This window comes from Narcine bancroftii, chromosome 4, assembly GCF_036971445.1.
Source record: "Narcine bancroftii isolate sNarBan1 chromosome 4, sNarBan1.hap1, whole genome shotgun sequence".
NCBI classification, from domain to species: domain Eukaryota; kingdom Metazoa; phylum Chordata; class Chondrichthyes; order Torpediniformes; family Narcinidae; genus Narcine; species Narcine bancroftii.
In genome coordinates, this window is record NC_091472.1 from 174,430,899 (window position 1) to 174,451,038 (window position 20,140).

The 20,140-nt window shown below is 42.1% G+C and overlaps 1 protein-coding gene across 9 annotated transcripts in view; it reads left to right on the top strand.

The window, feature by feature from the left end:
* Nucleotides 1-20,140, top strand: part of sfi1 (SFI1 centrin binding protein) — a 287,818-nt gene that overhangs the window by 69,701 nt on the left and 197,977 nt on the right. For 8 of the 9 annotated variants that reach the window (XM_069933071.1, XM_069933076.1, XM_069933070.1 and 5 more), the window contains 3 exons: nucleotides 712-873; nucleotides 4,224-4,294; nucleotides 18,729-18,821. In XM_069933071.1, coding sequence (XP_069789172.1) covers nucleotides 712-873; nucleotides 4,224-4,294; nucleotides 18,729-18,821 — 326 coding nt within the window. The remainder of the gene's footprint in view (nucleotides 1-711; nucleotides 874-4,223; nucleotides 4,295-18,728; nucleotides 18,822-20,140) is intronic. The other variant, XM_069933075.1, reaches the window with a different exon arrangement.

Here is a 20,140-nt window from a genome sequence, read left to right on the forward strand (position 1 = left end):
TCCTCAACATTCATTGGAGCGACTTCATCCCTAACATTGAAGTACTCGAGATGGCAGAGGCCGACAGCATCGAATCCACGCTGCTGAAGATCCAACTGCGCTAGGTAGGTCACGTCTCCAGAATGGAGGTCCATCGCCTTCCCAAGATTGTGTTATATGGCGAGCTCTCCACTGGCCACCGTGACAGAGGTGCAACAAAGTGGTACAAGGACTGCCTAAAGAAATCTCTTGGTGCCTGCCACATTGACTACCGCCAGTGGGCTGATATCGCCTCAAACCGTGCATCTTGGCGCCTCACAGTTTGGCGGGCAGCAACCTCCTTTGAAGAAGACCACAGAGACCACCTCACTGACAAAAGACAAAGGAGGAAAAACCCAACACCCAACCCCAACCAACCAATTTTCCCCTGCAACCGCTGCAACTGTGTCTGCCTGTCCCGCATCGGACTTGTCAGCCACAATCGAGCCTGCAGCTGACGTGGACATTACCCCTCCATAAATCTTCGTCCGCGAAGCCAAGCCAAAGAAAAAAGAAAGAAGTCATCCTGAAAATATTAATTCTTCCATCTTCAGAAATGGGTACTTTTTCCCTTCCTTGTAAAAGTGAATGGACTGTTACATTTATTATACTTGAAATAAAGCTTTATGACATTGCGATAAACTCTTTGCAATGTTCCTCTATTATTATTGTTCTTACTTTCTCTTTGTACAGATGTAGCTGAGCAGAGATACACAAATAATATTGTGTCACAATACTTTTCCTCATGGAACTTGAACTGGCATCTTCAAAAGAGCATCCATGCCCGTGAGACACACATCAGTGAAATGAACAGGAGGTGCAAGCTGCGAAGGATCTTTCAACATTGGAATCACTGTATCCTTTAAACTCTTGACCTGAATCTGTTTAGGTTGCAGCCTTAAAACGACTACTTCAGGTGATTAAGAAATTTAGTATCACTAAAAAGATGTTCAAAATATACATTAAATCCGTAGTTAAACAACATTACTTTCAAAGAAAATCTGCAATTATAGTTCATACATCATGATCCAAAGATTTATCCAAATCATTGTTCAGTTGCACTGACTGATGATATAAATTTAGATTTAGACATGCAGCACGGTAACAGACCATTTCAGCCCATGAGTCTATGCCGCCCAATTTACACCCCATTAACCTACACCCCTAGTAAGGTTTGGATGGTGGGAGGAAACCAGAGACCCCAGAATAAACCCACACAGACGTGGGGAGAACGTAGCAACTCCTTACAGACATTGTAGGATTCGAACCCCAGTCCTGATCACTACTGCTATCAATGCTTTGCTCTAACTGTTACACTAACCGAGCCGTCTGCTGCAAACTAGTTGCTTGTCAGTGTAAAACCTTGGTTGGATCATGTTTGGATTATTGTGTGTAGTTCTGGTTGCCCTATTACAGCAAGAATCTGGAGGCTTTGGAGAGGGTGCAGAAGAGATTCACCGTGATATTTCCTGGACTGGAGGGTATGAGCTTCAAAGAATATTTGGATAAATGGATTATTTTCTTTGGAGTGTTGGAGGCTGAGAGGCGACTTTACCTTTCTGATCTGTCTTAACGCACCAATGTAAATGCCTCTCAAATGATACGATTGTATCGGCTTCCACCACTTATCCAGCAGCATGCTCCTGTGTATATAAAAAAAAACACAAAATAACCTTGCCATACAAATTTCTTTTGAAACTTTTGGCCTCTCTCCTTCACCCCTTGGACTCTGGCCATCTTTCATAATATATACTCTGGCTTGGGTCTATGGGTAAACTACAGTACAAACACCAGCAGGAACCAGCTGGTGGTTGGGTATAAAACTGGTCCCGGAAAATAGAATTTATGTGCTTGTTGGTAGTCCCTGAAAAAAGGGACTCGGAATCCAAAGGGTTAAAGCTACACCCTCTTGAAGTTGACATGACAACCCTGGGAAAACATTCTGACTGGTCATCAAATTATGAGAGGCAGAGATAGTGTGGACAGAATAGCACCTTGTTCTCTGCCTAGGTAGTTTTATCGTCCAATTGAATATTGAATTTTCCAGGTAACCCACACTGTGTGTACTCCTTTCTCCCTCCTTCTGTTTCTTCTCTATCACCCTGTTTTACTCCCCACTGCCCCTTCCTTATTCCTCCTGTATCTGGCTCTACTTGCCATTTTCTTTATTTTGCAACTTGTATTTTCTCTTATCGTCTTTCAGTCTCTACCACGACTCTCACCCACCTGGCTCCATCTGATCCCTCTTAATGGACTAGTCCCCTCCTACATTACCGATCTCTTAATGCCTTACTCCGCTTCAAGTCCCCTCAGGTTGCCAATTTAGGGCTCTTGGTTGTTTCGCGCTCAAATTGCAAACTAAGGGGAGATTGCACCTTCGCTAGTGCAGCCCTCGAACTGTGGTACAACATTCCTCTATCCATCAAATCAGCCCCTTCCTTTAACTCGTTTAAATCAGGCTGAAGCTGTATTTTTTCTTGCACGCGTTTTGAAGTGATTATTGATTGTTACCATGTTGTAGGTACAATTCCAAACCTTGGGTACCCGTTTTATACTGTGCTTTAAATAGCTGCTTAAATTAGCATGCAATTTATGATCTGTACAGCATTTTGGTCAACGTGAGTAGTTTTTAATGTGATATAGAAATAAGCTAAACAAAACTTTTTAAAAACTTTTTCTCCTTGTATGTATCTACCATTCACCTACCAGCCCTGTCTCTCCCTCATCACCTGGTTCCACCCATCATCTGTCAGCCTCTGCCTCATTGGCGGTGCTGCTGGACTTCCTGTAATGACCATGCTGCCGCTGGTGTGAACACAAGGGAGTTAAGACACAGCTATGTTCTGCAGGGTCTGACTGCTGGGTTGTTATGCTAATGACTTCATACAGGTTTTAAACAACATGTGACAGGAGCTGACATTTTTTTTAAATAATATTCTGTAATCATGGAGATCTTTGCCCAAAATGCTGGTGCCAGTAGTTGGGCTTGAAGAGTTCAGGGGAGCAGTGGGAGAAGACCCCCATTTGGGAAGCAGAAGGCTGGGAGACAACCCTACAGGAAGATGCCCATGGCAGTGAACCAGCAATGGGCTCAGTGGCTGAAGGACTCACACAGGCTGCAGGGTGTTGGTGTCTTACTTTTGAAGGATTCACTCGGGCTGCTGGCAGCTTATGATTAAAGGACTCACACCAGGCTCTGTGGGCCACTAGAATTGGCTCATGGGAACCAGGTTTCGGAACTGGGATTCAAGAGGGCACTGAGGGCATGAAGGGCATGAATCTTGATCCCTCCCCCCTCACCTTCCTGGACAGGCGGTCTCCCCTTTGCAATCTTAGTCCTTTAAGATGGTGCTTGGTCCTTCAAGGTGATTCCACAGCAAGGCGATATTTTGTGAGCTGCACCTGGGAGATCTTCTCTTCACACCTTGAACAATCACTTTATTCTCTTATCCTTTCACTCTGACACTTCTAAGACCCCCTCTCTGTCACTCTACCCTCTGCTGTTTATTCTGTACTATTTATGGGTTGACTAACTGATCTGCTCGTCACTGTACCTTTGGTATACTTGACAATAACTTGAACTTGATGCAAGATCTCAATTTGAAGCATTGACTATCTTTTTGTCTCTGTAGATGCTGCTTGACCCATTGAGTTCCTCTTGCAGTTTGTTTTTTTTTTGCAAAGAAATGTTCCAGCTATTTCTGTTGGTTAAAAATGATTGCAGTGGAGCTGATCTGACACAGATAATTGGTGGTTTCACTTCCCAGACTTTGAACAAGTATTGCTTGACAAGGACAAGAATATAAACAATAACAGATGCTCAACAGCAAAGTCTGCAGACATTGAGAATTGAGTGCAATGCATAAATGTGCTGGAGAAATTCAACAGGTCATGGAGCATCCAGAAATAAAGGGTACAAACGTTTTGGACATGAGCCTTTGTCAAAGTATGAGCAAAAAAACAGTTGCTTGAATAAAAAGTTGGAGTGGAGAGGGAAGAGGGGAGGGAGGGAGGAAGGGACAGGCGAGGAGTACAGGCTAAAGAATTGAGGATATGAAGATTCAGTTCCTGTGCTGTTTTATGTTTATTTTACATTTGACTTTGAGTTTTCCTCTGATAAAGGGCTTCACATTTTCTTGTTTCTACTGACTGTCATTGTTAGGTGAATTGTATATCAGCTGGTTGTGCCATTAACTTTAATGCAGACATTGTTCTGAGGACTAAAAAGACTGAACTGTGCAAATTAGCAGATCATTATTACCGCCGGTACCTGCTGGTAAGATTTAACCTTAGCTCACTCCCACAAAATATCTTTACTGCCTTGTTGCTAAATTTAGCTCTTGCTGAAATGTGTATTGCTTTATTCAATTAATGACACTTTCTATGAGTTTTTTTGTATTCAATATCTGACTTATTTTTTGACATCATTGCAGCTCAGTTATATTAAGGTTAGATTTCAAGAACATTGATCCACAGAATTCAAATACTGCTGTGACTGCTGGGAAATTTAAATTAAAAAAAAATGAAATGAATGTGGAATTTTTTTTTCAAAAAGTGTTAATATTGGTAATGGTAAGCAGAAAGTTACTGGAATGTACCCACCCAATTTGTTAATGGCCTTCAGGCAAGGAAACCTGCTATCTTTACACAGTCTGCTGTGTATGTCGAAGTAAAAAAAAAAGTCTGCAGACACCATGGTTGAAGTAAAACTACAATGCTGGAGAAACTCAGCAGGTCAAACAGTGACCTTCATGTAGCAAAGATAAAGATATATAACCAATGTTTTGGACAAGCCCTTTATACCTTGATGAAGGTGTCAAGCCTGAAACGTTGGTTATGCATCTTTATTTTTGCTGTTTAAAGTACACTGTTTAACCTCAATATCTCAATGTTTTGATAAAGGTTCCCAACCTGAAATTTAAATTTTTTTTTAAAAAGCTCTTGTCTTGGGTAAACTTATACCTCTCATTTTGTTCGTTTTAGATTGGTCACAGTGTTTGAGCTACCGAAAGAAAATAGACACACACACCGAGAGCAGTTCAGTTTATACAAATGTCTATTACAAATTCAAAAGCTGATTTCACACTACAATATGCAAGCCCTTCCCAACTATACTTATCAATGCTTGGACTGGTCCCAACTGCCGAAGCGAGACAACGACTGCACTCTTGTAGTTGGTTGTCAGGGCGCCGGTAGCAACTTCTCCACCTCCCCTGACCGGGACGTTGGCTGGACTCCAGAAGTTCTTCTTCTTGCTGAGAGATGTTGCCACCTCTCGGAGAGTCTCAAACTTCAGCAGTGGGACCATGGCTTATATTACCCAAAAACTGCTTACCCAAGCACCTATTCCCAGCGCAGCAAGAAAGATAAGGAAGCAAGCTAGCATGCTAGGCTTCTAACGAATAACATAATTTTCAGCTTATCACTTTGAATACAATGGTTTATTTTGCATCAAGGCTAGGCCTCTGACAGTCTGTGACCAAAACAAGCAGGAAGATTAAATGTTCTTGGGACACAGATGTCCTTTCTTCAGATAACTGCATCTCTGGCCCCTCGGTGGAATTTAGCTTATGTCTGCTGATTCTAAAACACAAGCAGGTTCTCAGCCTTGCAGAACCCAGAGCTGCAAGTTTAAAAAAACAGGTTAGAATCTTCCATTACATTCCACCCCTTGGTCATAGGCTGTCAGACACGAGACTTGACAAGCATAAGAGTACAAAAAGAGCGTAAGAGAGAAATTAAAACTACAATAATCACAAAAACAAGCAATAAAGCGAACAACCAACGGAGAATATTGTGGCCCAATCCCCCAAATGTACCAGCTAACCATGAAAAAGGATTCCAACCAAGGCTCACATTATCCTTGTTGGCCACAATACCCAGACACTGGAGCTCACGAACAGATTTTGAAACATGCTGAACAATAACATTTATATAAGCTGCACTTGAGGCGGGTGACCGAGGACTTCCTTAATGTAATGCACCAGACCGTGTCTCCCATGGACAACTCCCTCGGAACGTCCCCATTATTACAAATTCAATTGTTGGCACCAAAGCAGCTGTTAAACCAGATCACCAGGAGCGTAAAACGGAGAACCTGGAACAAAGAAGCCTGACACATGTCACTCACGATACCGTAAGCGTTCAGTGTTTAAACAGACTAAATCATCCTGTCCCTCAATAGCTACCCCTCGAGTGTTACCCTGGGCAGGTGTCACTATTTCTCCTTTGACAGGAGGGCCACTACCTGGTGGTGCCACCCATACCTTTTGTCCGGCATTCTCTGGCTCGGGAATGGAGGGCAATGACTGTTTTTCCTCTGGAATAGGCTGTAGTTCAGAGGCGTGAAGAAGTCGGTGGAAAGGTGTACCTCCTTTTAAGGGGCGATGATTTAAATTGTCGACTGCTTGCTGCAGCACATGACACCACCCCTTCAGGGTTCCCAGTGGTGTTAACAAACAAATTTGTTCCTTTAGTAAGCCATTCATTCGTTCAACCAACCCAGCAGCCTGCGGGTAATAAGGAATATGGTGAACCCATAAGATACTGTTGTCATTTGCCCATATTGCCTTCCCGGAGAAGTGCGAGCCATTATCAGTCTGAATCTCCTTTGGAACATCATAATGAGAAATTAAATGATTTAGTCCTTGGATAGTACTAACTTGGTCAGCCGTCTTGGTGGGAAAGGCAAAAACCAGGCCCGAAAAGGTGTCAACCATTACCAGGACGTAACGTTTACCCATACAGTCTGGCATGGGGCCTATGTAATCAATTTGCCAAACCGCAGCTGGGCGAGTACCCCATTTTATTCGGCCATGCAGACCAGGAGGAACGACACGGGACTTCACAAGTTGACATTCTGGGCATGTACGCACAACCATGCGGACATCATCCTGATGGATGGGTAAAGCATGTGTACGGGCCCACATAGCTGATCCCTTCTCCCCCAAAATGACCACTCTGTTCATGTGCCCATTGAGCCAGGGAGACCGTATCAGTGCGGCTGATAGTGGCAAGCTGATCTGCTACTGCATTATGTCGTGCCATGTTAGTTGCCACATTGGTATGGGCATCAACGTGATACACGGTTATCTCACGGTGGTGGGAAGCATCCCACAACAGCTGCCACAACTGTTTGCCCCACACTGGGCGGTCATGTATCATTCAGTCATTCTTTTGCCAATCAGGCATCCATACCACAAGTCCATTAGCCACAGCCCAGGAATCAGTAAACAGGCGAAGTGGGTGATCATGGGGATCTAGTGGTAAAGTGACTGCCTTTCACTCAGCATACTGACTGGAGCCACCATCCCCCTCCTCTGATAAGTGAGTTCCTGACTTGGGATGGTAAGCCACTGCCTTCCACTTTTGCTTTCCTAGCACCCCCTGGCTGCTACCATCAGTAAACCAGGCATCCTCTTGTTCTGCTGGAGTGAGCAAATCATATGGTTTACCCCACTGAACTGGTGAAGGGGGTAAAGGAGGGGGCAAGGCTGGTTCAATGTCCTCATGACGAGACGGAAGATCAGCCACCTGTTCGTGTATGCGGCCCACCCCTTCAGGCCCTCTGGTCGCACGACTCTGAATATACCACTTCCATTTAACAATGGAAGACTGCTGAGCCCACCCGATCTTTAGATTAGCATTATTAGCCAGGACCCAATTCATTATTGGAAGTGCAGGTCGTAATTGAACATCTGCATCGCCTGTCATTCTTTCAGTCTCCAGCAGGGCCCAGTAACAGGCTAATAACTGTTGTTCAAAAGCAGAATAACGAGTGGCAGCCTCGGGCATGGTACGTGACCAGAATCCCAGCGGGACTCGGTGACCCTCTTGTTTCTGCCAGAGGCTCCAGCAGGCCACATCATCAGTAACGGAGACCTGTAGTTCGTAGGGGGTATCTGGGATGTGGGGAGCAATGGGCAGGGCCTGAAGAATAGCCTGCTTGGCGGACTGGAACGCACTTTCCTGATCGTCACCTCATACAAAGTCTGTTTTCTTTAGGGTAACCTTATACAGAGGACGTAAAAGCATTGCCAAGTATGGAATATGGCATCGCCAGTATCCCAATAACCCCAGGAAACGCTGGGTCTCTTTTTTGTTAGTAGGAGTGGCCAAGTCTGCGATTTTATTGCGAACTTTATCGGGAACCACTTGTTCTCCAGCATGCCACTGAATTCCAAGGAAAATAACTGTCTGGGACGGGCCCTGTACCTTGGTGGGGTTAATGGCCCACCCTCTTTGCATCAGGGTATCTTGGACACTCTCCAAACCTTCCTGTACCATCTCTTCTGTGGCCTCTTGGATCATCACATCATCAATATAATGGTGAACTGAGAGGGAAGGCGATACTGGCACCGTCTCCAAATCACGGGCAATTAGGTTGTGGCAAATAGTGGGAGAGTGTACATAACCCTGAGGGAGGTGAGTGAAGGTATACTGGTGCCCCTTCCAAGTAAAGGCGAACTGATCCTGTGAATCCTCAGCTATAAGAATACTAAGGAAGGCGTTAGCGAGATCAATGACAGCATACCATGTTCCTGAGTTCCCAGTAGCAATGTTTTCAATAAGGGTAACAATGTCCGGAACTGCTGAAGCAAGTGGTGGGGCATGTTTGTTCAAAAAGCGATAATCAACTGTCATTCTCCAGGAGCCGTCCGGTTTCTGGACCAGCCAAACAGGGCTATTAAAGGGCGACGTTGCGGGCCTCGCTACCCCTTCTTCTTGCAAAGCATCGATGGTGGCACTAATCTCTTCTTGCCCTCCAGGGAGGCGATATTGTGGAATGCACACTGGTTTCATGGGGGGTGGCACCATCGCAGGATCCCACTTAGCCTGACCCACTACTAGTTTTTCTGTAATAGTCTAAATTCCAAATGCAAATCCCCCTTGGCTAGTATTAAGGGCCGTACCGGCCAACATATTAATACCCAGGATACACTCGTCAGTAGCAGCCACCAGGGCATGTAACCAGATAGGGGAAGGGCTATCACCCACCGTGGCATGGACTTTTATTTCCTTTTCCAGGGTGACCGCTCCTCCCAACCCCTCTATTCGAAAGGTCGGTCCAGTCCAGAGGTTGGGGTTACCAGGAATCACCGAGTGCTCTGCACCGGTATCGACCAAGGCCAAATATTGGCGGTCATTACCCCCACCCCAATGGATTGTTAACGGTATGTAGGGCCGTGGGTCCCCATGTATCCGCCGTATCTCAATGGAGTAGATACGGGAGCCCTGCCCACACCTTCATGCTTTAGTAGGTTTCAGGGGCTTCCAGGCCCACATGCCACTATTATCCATAAGAGCCTTGTTAACCATTTGTTGTATCTCATCACGGGTAACTGGAGCAGGAGAAGCCTGCTCGATAGAAGCAGCAGGGGGAGCAGAGGGCACAGCTGGGCCAGGAGGACTCAGCAGCTGGGGATGATGTTCCCCTGCTTTTCTCTTATAAAGGGCATAAAGGACTGCAGTAGGTTTCCCATCAATATCACTTTTAGGTACGTCTAACTTTAACAAGGTTAGAAAAAGGTCTTTTCTTGTCGGTCCGTTATTAGCAGCCCCCTCTCTTTTCATCCTGCTTGTCTGATTTAACCTGGGTTGTACGTGAGTGGATTTTACCACCCAACTCTAATTCTCGAAACCCAGATAAGGTGTTCACCACCTCAAACACAGGGTGCCCAATTAATGGACTAGTTACGGACATAACCAGCCCCCGTGTAGTGGGTTTGGCAGAACGAACCAATCTGGTATGCATTCCGGCTGTGAATATCTCTTCATCAGGGCTCCCCCCATGTACCCATATCCTCAAACGCCCTGCATACAAGGCAGAGGCCAGGGTCTGTTGACAAATTACTGCTATACCCTCCTCTGGGGTTCTCCAATTGTTCTGCAAATGTAAATCCCAATCTACTGGTGATGGGTATACTCGTAGCAGGGCATCCCCTAGAGTAGTAAGTAATCCATCTCTCTCCCTCTACCCCGCAGCTCAGCAGTGACCCTGATATCAGTAGGTAATGTTCCTAATCCCAACAATTCCTCAGGGGTTAAATATACATTACCCCCTCCTTGTTCCCAGACACGCAGGAGCCAGGCTGCCAGAGTTTCTCCTGCCTTTTGCCTAAATCGATCTCCAATGGCAGCCAGCTCTTTTACAGAGAAGTCACGGATCATTGACTGTTTCCGACCCCTGTTCCCACTTTGGCCCGCAGAGCCCTCCACCCAGTCTAGGGGAGGAGGTCGAGGCCATCCCATAGAGGGAGTAGGCCATAGAGCATAAGCAGGGGTTTGGGTATTTTCCACTGGGTCCATGTGGGAGACCGGGGTATCTATCCCTTCAATCTCTACCCTTACATCATCCCCCCTTCCGTCTGTTTTGGAAGTCTGCTGCCTTATAGGGCGGGCGTGAACAGCAGGTGGAGAGGGTAGTATGTTAGACACATGCTGAGGAGTATCTGCATTATTACCATTGTCATCATTCCAGATATTCCCATCCCAGTCCTCAATTACATCAGGATCGGGTTCTACTCCTTGCCTTTCCTTATCTGCACAGAGCAGCTGCCGGAGTTTAATATTACGGCAGATTGTTTGGACATGCTTATCTTCCCATTCTTTGGCTCTGTCCTGACTGGTGCGAACAATTTCGCTCATCATGGAACAGCATTGTTGCATGGCTTCCAGCTCCTCCTCTAATTGCTTTCTCTTGGGCTGAGATTCTACTTCTCTTTGAACTGATTCTGCTTCACGCTGAACGGAGTGGCATAAGGCTGTGGCCAGCAACCAAAAACCATCCGTCAGCGTCCCCTTTTTATCAGGAAATTTTCTTTCTCGAAGGAGAATGACAACCCGCTCTCCCAGTGGTGCACTTGATGAATCTAACTTCTCATCCCAACTAATGGGTGGTCCCAACAAAGACAGGGTATTGGCCAACATGCCAAACCTATCATCTTTGGAAGTCCATCCTGGAATCAAGAACTGCTCAGGGCTCACCTCTTTCTTTCGGCAAAACATCTTGAGACCAGCCCTGCTCGCTGTGCCAATTGTCTTGGGTAAACTTATACCTCTCATTTTGTTCGTTTTAGATTGGTCACAGTGTTTGAGCTACCGAAAAAAAATAGACACACACACCGAGAGCAGTTCAGTTTATACAAATGTCTATTACAAATTCAAAAGCTGATTTCACACTACAATATGCAAGCCCTTCCCAACTATACTTATCAATGCTTGGACTGGTCCCAACTGCCGAAGCGAGGCAACGACTGCACACTTGTAGTTGGTTGTCAGGGCGCCGGTAGCAACTTCTCCACCTCCCCTGACCGGGACGTTGGCTGGACTCCAGAAGTTCTTCTTCTTGCTGAGAGATGTTGCCACCTCTCGGAGAGTCTCAAACTTCAGCAGTGGGACCATGGCTTATATTACCCAAAAACTGCTTACCCAAGCACCTATTCCCAGCGCAGCAAGAAAGATAAGGAAGCAAGCTAGCATGCTAGGCTTCTAACGAATAACATAATTTTCAGCTTATCACTTTGAATACAATGGTTTATTTTGCATCAAGGCTAGGCCTCTGACAGTCTGTGACCAAAACAAGCAGGAAGATTAAATGTTCTTGGGACACAGATGTCCTTTCTTCAGATAACTGCATCTCTGGCCCCTCGGTAGAATTTAGCTTATGTCTGCTGATTCTAAAACACAAGCAGGTTCTCAGCCTTGCAGAACCCAGAGCTGCAAGTTTAAAAAAACAGGTTAGAATCTTCCATTACAGCTCTGTAACTGGACGGTAACAGGCCCTTCCAGCCCACGAGCACGTGCCATCTAAATACCCCAATTAACCTGCAACCATTGCATGTTTTGAAATATTGACTGACCACTTCAATCCATGGATCTCATCACATTCTGCTGGAGGAACTCAGTGGGTCAGGCAGCATCAGATGGAGAAAAGAATGGTTGACATTTTGAGGTAAAGCCTTTCATCAAGACCTGCAACTGTAATGGAATATTTGGAGATGTATTTGGGAGATAAATTGGTAAAATTAGAGTAGGTTACATACATACACACATTAAAGCTGATCTTATTTGAAATACTGAAGAATTCATATTCAGTGATTTTACAGAAGCTATAGAGAATGCTATGCACATTTCATAAGTACGTGCGAATTGAAATGATGTCATGAAATGAATGGACTGGAGTCAGGTCATCTGTGTTGGACATTTTTGCAAGGCTTCTGACTTCTCTGCAAAGTGCTCACTTAAAGGACATTGAGAGATTTGTTTACCTAAAACAACAGATGGGAGCAGAAGACTGACTCCTATTGTTTGCTGGAGGAAGTAGGGGGGTTTTGCAAGTGAGAGAGGGAAGGACATGTCGCTGGCAGTTTGAATCTTGGATGGAGAGAGGGACTGAACAGTGTCAGCCAGGAGAAGCTTGTTGGAACTGAATCAGAAATTCCAGAGTGGTGGATGGCTGGAAGCACTATCTATCTGTTGTTTCTCTTGGAATAAGTGGAACAGAAAGGAACTCTGTGATAGCCTGAAAGAAAGAGGTTATCATCTGGAGAACCCTGATGGGGCAAGTTTCATCAACAAGACATTGAGGTGACTAATGGTGGTACCTCAGTTTTGGAAATCCTGGAACAACATATCTCTCTCTGAAAACCTACAAGAACCTTTCTGAGTGGTAAACATTTACCTTCCGAGCACCAAAGCCTGGTGAACTTTATATGATTTGCCTGCAACCAGTGAACTTGGAAGAATGAGAAGTGAGATTGAACTGTGAATCAAATAACTTTTCTTAAATTTATACACACACATTACATATATGTGCGCTTAGAATTAGAAGGGGGTTAAGTTGAGTTAGTTATGTTAATAGAGATAAGTTAAAGTTTGATTCTGTTTTCATGTTTAAAGATAATTAAGAACAACTTTTTAAGTAACCATTTGTCATGATGAATATCTATTACTCTGGGTTTTGGGGTCCTTTGGGCTCGTAACTCAACAAGCTTCAGCTCAAAACGATGACTATTCTCTTTCTTCCACTGATGTTGTTTGACCTGCTGAGTTTCTTATGCAAAGCATGTTTGCTTCAGATTCCAGTATCCACAGTTTCCTGTGTGTCTATCCTTGGATGCTGCCTGACCCACCTGAGTTGATCCCACTTCTTGTTGTTTCTTCAATGTGGTTGACTGCTAACAGTCCTCATTTTTGGAGCATCCATGAAAGGACAGTGGACACCAATGTTACTATAGAGACATCTACATCCTGTGCATAATTTTTTTAAAAAGATAATTTTTGTGTACTCCATAATTGAATGCATGTTTGAAATTGTTCATGTGTTTAAGGTTGTTTGATGGAATCAGTGGAACTAAACTATTTTAGGTAAACAGGAGAGTGCAGATACTGGAAAACTGAAGAAACCCAAAAAATGCTTGAGGAGCTCAACAGGTCAGTGTTTGCTCATATCGAGCTTGTTACATTAACTATTACCTTCCATCGACGATGCCTGACCTGCTGAGTTCCTCTCACTTTTTGTATGAATTGTTTAGGAATTTCAGAACTTAGAATCAAAGAATCACACATTTAAAGCACTGAATTTTGTGTCTATGCCAGCCAAATATTCAATCTTTAAAGTTCAGATAATCAGAGTACATACACAACATCACATACACGGCATCACATATAAGCCTGAGATTCTTTTTCCTGTGGGCCAGGCAGAATTTCTATTTAATGGTAGGGCAAAAAACTGTACTCAAGAAATAGAACATTCGGAGTCACATGATGGAGTAGTGGCCAGTAGGGTAATACCAGCCCTCTCCAGAAAAGAAGAAAAAAAGTGAATAAAATGCAAAGTTCAATAAATACGAAATATAAGAAATAAAAGATAAAGTTGTAGAGAAAAGAAAGAAAATGACACCCAAGAAGGAAAAAGTCAAAATAACGGGAAAAAATGAAGAAAATACGCCGGAAAAGAAAGGAGAAGGCCTTACCTGCACGAAGAAACAGGGAACCATGGTGGAGAAGAGTGCCCGATCAACGAAGTTGGTGATGACCCTGCGGAGTCGCTATCCCCCGACTCCTGGACTACAAAATCTGCTCTTTGAGCCAAACAAAAGTGCGTAGTGCGCAAACTAAGGAGAAGGAAAACACCAACGGGAGGGGGGCTCAGCTGAGGAGATGGCAACCACAGCGCGACCAGCTGAGGGATGCCCGATACCAGGGCTCTCAGCTGGAAGAAGAGGAAAGCAGCAGGAGAGGGAGTGAAAGGAAAGAAGAGCAGCAGCAGGAGGATCAACAGATGAGCAGCTCAGAAGAAGAGGACCAACAACAAGAGGCCAAGGAAGAAGAGGCCCGACAAAGTGAGACAAGCAACTCATCAGGAAAGTCAGAAGAGATACAGATACAAAGAAGAAAAGAAGAAGACACAAACACAGGTACAGACACAAAAGAAGAGGAGGAAGAAGACCAAGATCTGCACAGAGAAATAGAAGTTAAAACAGATGGACAGAATATAGATAAAGCTGTATTGGCATCAAGGAAAAAGTACAAACAAATTACATATAATCCAATAGAGATTAATGAAAACTTTAAGGAATTTTATAAACAAATACCAAACTGAGAATGAGGGGAAATATGATAAAATAGAGATATTTTTAGCTAAAATTGAACTGCCGAAATTGCAAGAAGAGGAACAAAACAAACTGATAAAACCATTTGAAATAGAGGAAGTACAGGCTATATTAAAAAAGCTGCCGAACAATAAAATGCCTGGAGAGGATGGATTCCCAATAGAATTCTATAAAACATATAAAGAGTTATTAATTCCTCCTCTTCTGGAAGTAATGAACCAGATAGAAGGAACACAAAACTTGCCAGATTCATGTAAGACAGCAATAATTACAGTAATACCAAAGAAGGGGAAGGATCCACTAATACCAGCATCATATAGACCAATATCTCTACTTAATTCAGATTATAAGATAATAGTAAAATTATTAGCAAACAGATTGGCCGATTGTGTACTAAAAATAGTAAAACAAGATCAAACTGGATTTATTAAGAAAAGACGAACAGCAGATAATGTCTATAAATTTATTAATTTAATTCATGCAGTTCAAGGAAATAAGATGCCAACAGTGACTGTTGCTTTAGACGCAGAAAAAGCCTTTGACAGAATAGAATGGAATTACTTATTCAAAGTAGCAGAATCTACCAGAAAAATATATTAATTGGATTAAAGCATTGGAGCATTAAAAGAATGGTTGTCATTAGAATTTAGTGCAATTAAAAGAAAAATGAAAAGAACAGAAGATAAAGTGCAAAGATTAGAACTAATCATGACAGAAATAGGGAAAAGAATAGAAAATGTGGAAGAACGAGAAACGGTTGTAGAAATGGAAATAAATGATTTAAGAGGGAAATTGGAAGAAAGTGATTAAAAAAAAATTAAAAGTCACAAGAGCTGGACCATTGGCGAAGGTAACAGTAAATGGATATGTATTGAACCAATTTAAATTAAGTAGGTCAACTAGACAGGGATGTCCATTATTCCCCCTCACTGTTCACTTTAGCAATAGAACCATTGGCAGAACTGATAAGGTCCTGAATTTAAATAAAGGGAATTATGATGATATGAGACAGGAGTTGAGTAAGATTGATTGGGTGGTGTTTATGGGGGAGGGGGGGTTGACAGTGGATAGACAATGGAAAGCATTCAAAGATATAATGGAAGAATTGCAGAAATATGGGCAGATATATGGCAAATGCACTACAATGTGGATAAATGTGAGGTTATCCATTTTGGTAATACAAACCGGAGGGCAGATTACTATTTGAATGGCAATAGATTGGGAGATGGGGAAGTGCAGAGAGAGCTCAGGGTTTTTGTGCACCTGTCACTGAAGGTGAGCATGCAGGTACAGTAGGCAGTTAAAAAGGTAAATGGTATGTTGGCCTTCATATCAAGAGGGTTTGAGTATAGGAATAAGGATACCTTACTGCAGCTGTACAGAGCCTTGGTGAGACCACACCTGGAGCATTGTGTGCAGTTTTGGTTGCCTTATCTGAGGAAGTATGTTCTTGCAATGGAGGGAGTGCAAAGGTGATTCACCAGGCTGATACCTGGAATGGCAGGAATAACTTGTGAGGAAAGATTGCGCAATTTGGGATTGTACTCGCTGGAGTTTAGAAGATTGAGAGGGGATCTCATAGAGACGTATAAAATTCTGGCAGGACTGGACAGAATGGATGCGGAAGGGATGTTTCCAATGGTGGGGGAGACCAGAATCCGGGGCCATGGTTCGAGGATAATAGGCAAACCATTTAGAACCGAGATGAGGAGGAATTTCTTTACCCAGAGGGTGGTGAATCTGTGGAATTCATTGCCACAGAGAGCAGTAGAGGCAGGTTCATTGAATATATTTAAGAGGGAATTAAGGGTTACGGAGAGAAGGCGGGGACGGGGTACTGAACTTTAAGATGAGCCATGATCTCATTGAATGGCGGAGCAGGTTCGAGGGGCCGAATGACCTACTGCTGCTCCTATCTTCTATGTTTTTATGAATAGAAAATAAAATAAAAGGGATTAAAATAAAGGAGGAGTATAAAATCAGTTTATTTGCTGATGACATCATAGTATACCTAACAGAACCAGAAATATCAATAACAGAATTACATAAGAAATTGAAGGAGCATGGAGAAATATCGGGGTACAAGATCAATGCAAATAAAAGTGAAGTGATGCCAATGAGTGACGCGGATAATACAGAATTTAAAAAAGAATCACCATTTAAATGGCAAATACAAGCAATCCGATACCTAGGTATTAGGTTAGATAATAACTTAAGCCACCTGTACAAATTAAATTATCAGCCACTAATAAAGAAATTTATTAGAACATTAGAACATTGGAAAGAATTCCCGCTAACGTTGATAGGGAGCGTAAATTGCATGAAAATGAATGTCTTCCCAGGGATACAATACTTATTTCAATCATAACCAATTCCCTTAACAGAGAAATTCTTTAATGAATAATAAGGAAATTCTTGTGGAAAGGGGGGAAACCGAGGATAGCGTTAGACAAATTAACAGAGAGGTACAGCCAAGTGGTTTGCAGTTACAAAACTGTAAAAATTATTATAGAGCAGCACAATTAAGGTATTTATCAGATTACTACCAGACAAGGGAAAAACCAGACTGGACTAAGATAGAACTAGATAAAATAGGGGAGAAGGTACTGGAACATGTACTTTATAAGTGGGTTGAAAAGCTGGTAGAATATAAAAGCTCACCAGTACTGCATCATTTACTCAATATATGGAAGAAGATTCACTTAGAAAGGAAAAAGCGAATCACCAAATACCAAAATTACTATTGACGCAAAATCAGCTAATCCCTTTTACAATAAATAACCTTTCCTTTAGAGAATGGGAGAGAAAAGGAATTAAAAGAATATAAAATTCTTTTTTGGGAAATAATTTATTAACATTTGAAGTACAAATATGGAATAACTCATGGAACAATGTTTGCATATCATCAACTGAAAGCTTATTTAAAGGATAAATTGGGGAGCAGACTGAGATTACCAGAAGGAAGCAGCTTTGAATATGTGATTACAACACAATGATAATTAAAAGATTTATAACGAACATGTACATTAAGCTGCAAGATAAGGAAAATGATGAAATAAGGTATAAACCCAAACAAAAGTGGGAAAAGGATTTAAACATAAAGATAAAAAATGAAACATGGGAAAAGTTATGTTATGAAACTATGAAGTATATAATAAACACGAGGTTAGGCATGATACCATATAATTGGTTACACAGGTTATATATCACGCCCCAAAAGTTAAAAACAATGGGATCCAACGTTATCAGATAGATGTTTTCTCTGTAAGAAAGAAATGGGAACAACAATACATGCAATTTGGGCAGGTGAGAAAGTGAAAATGTTTTGGGAAGATCTAAATCAGATATTAAATAAAATCACAAAAAAATAACATACCAAAAAATCCTCTTCTAAGTAATATGAGAAGTAAGGAATTAGGCCTCAAATTGGATAAAGTGCAAAAAAGATTTATTATGATAGCCTTAGCAGTAGCAAAAAAATGTATAATGTCAACTTGGAAAATGGAAGAGAGCATGAGAATACAGCAATGGTACATGGAAATGAATAAATGTATTCCATTGGAAAAAAAAACATATAATTTAATAAATAAAGTCACATTATTTGAACAAATTTGCGGACCATACCTGGAACATAACGGAGAGGACTTGCTGTGGACCTCCACCCCCTAAAATGATAAGACAAAACAACTTGATCCAGTGTGTAACAAATAGATGACGCATTTTTCTTGTTTATTTTTCGTTGTGTGATGACATTGTTTAATGGTTTTATCATATTGTATATGTTGAATATTTATTGGTTTTGGAGGGGGGTGGGTGGGGGGAGGGAAAGTAAGGGGGAAGAAAAGGAGAAAATGCCACTGTGTATATTTAATGAGAAATGTTTGTATATATTTGGTTGATATGATTCACAGTGTGAAAAATTTTAAAAATAAATAGAACATTCAAACTCAGCAGGCTGGTGTGTCTCAAGTAATTTTCCTCTGATTATTTCTGCCTTCCACTGACATCTTTTCAGATTCAGAGGGCCATAATTTGGAGTTAAGAAGTCTCGTTAAAAAGGACCTAATTTAAAACGAATTTATTCCCTTTCACTAGCAATTGAGCTTTGTTGCTTTGAAACGTAACGTGGGAAACGTTCGTCTGAAACAAATGCAGAACAATTTGGCATACCAGCAATCAATCATGTGGGTAAGAATTTTATTTTTATTTACCTCTTCTGGACACTGAAAGATATAAGAAAGCTAGTGCAAAAAATTAGATGACTAACCCCATTGTTCTACAGATGATGTCGTGGTTTGTATCTTCAGGAAATCTCACCCCTGCACTGTGATCAAGACCCTAAAATGATTGTGCAGGCCATTCTGTGGTTTCTGGTCAGGATTAGTTTGGTTGTATAATCTGACCAAAAGAAACTTGCAGAAAGGAAAGGAACCAAAGAACACCTTGGAGCTTTTGGATTCAAAATGTAAAATAACTATTTTTTTAAATTAGACTTGTTTAGATTCAAAATGCCTGGGGGAAGGAGCCAATTACAACTAGGTAGCAGTGAAACCTTGAGCCTTGTTTATGCAGTTAAGAAAAATCACTATTTTTGAAGAAATGTATTTCTCTTTTGTGCATTTTGTTCAGTTCCAAGGCTGCATTGTCCAAATGACTTTTTTATTCATGTAGCAGTGATAGACTATTTCCATATTGGAGAATCCAGAACTGAATATGCACATCTGGAATGAGTAAAAGGATTGTAGTTGAAGCATTTCTGGTTGTGAGGCTACTTTAACTGTTTAACCTGCATGGCTCATACATTCCATGAGTTCAAAGAAGAGTAGTTGTTCCAGTATGAGTAACATATTAATAATCTAAATGATATGATTACAAAGCTAAAAACAATATGATGTAAAACTCAGTGGGCAAAGCAGCATCAGTGGGAGAAATAAAATGGTCAACATTATTTCTGCCTTCCTTTACTATGGTTCCTTTACTAACTCCACCTCCCAACCCCCATCCTGATGAGTTTCAGCTTGAAACATCTATTCTTCTCCCACTGATGCTGCTTGACCTGCTGAGTTCTCCCAGATTGTGTTTGGCCTCAGGTTCCAGCATCCGCAGTGTTCTGTGTGTCTCCTGATGTGATTCCAACAGGTCTAAAGAGACCTTGGATCTTGGGTGAGACAGAAAAGTAGTTTATTTGCTGTGTGAAACATTTGTGGTCTTAAGCTTATTTCTTGACATTGCAGTAAATTTAATAAACATCTGAAGTACAGATTGTGATTTTAATGTTTCCAGATTTATGTCGTGTGTATAAAATGTTCCTTTGTTATTTCTCTTGTAAAATTTCACATCCAAATAGATGCAAAAAATTATTTTGAAACAACCCAAGGGAGTGGAAAGGTGGGTGAGGAGGGAAAAGTGGACCTAGGAGTCTCAGGAGACTTACTGCTGAGAAAAGTGGACCAGGGTGAAGAGTGAAAGATGTGGCTGGTAGTGGAATTCTGCCGAAACTGCCTTTA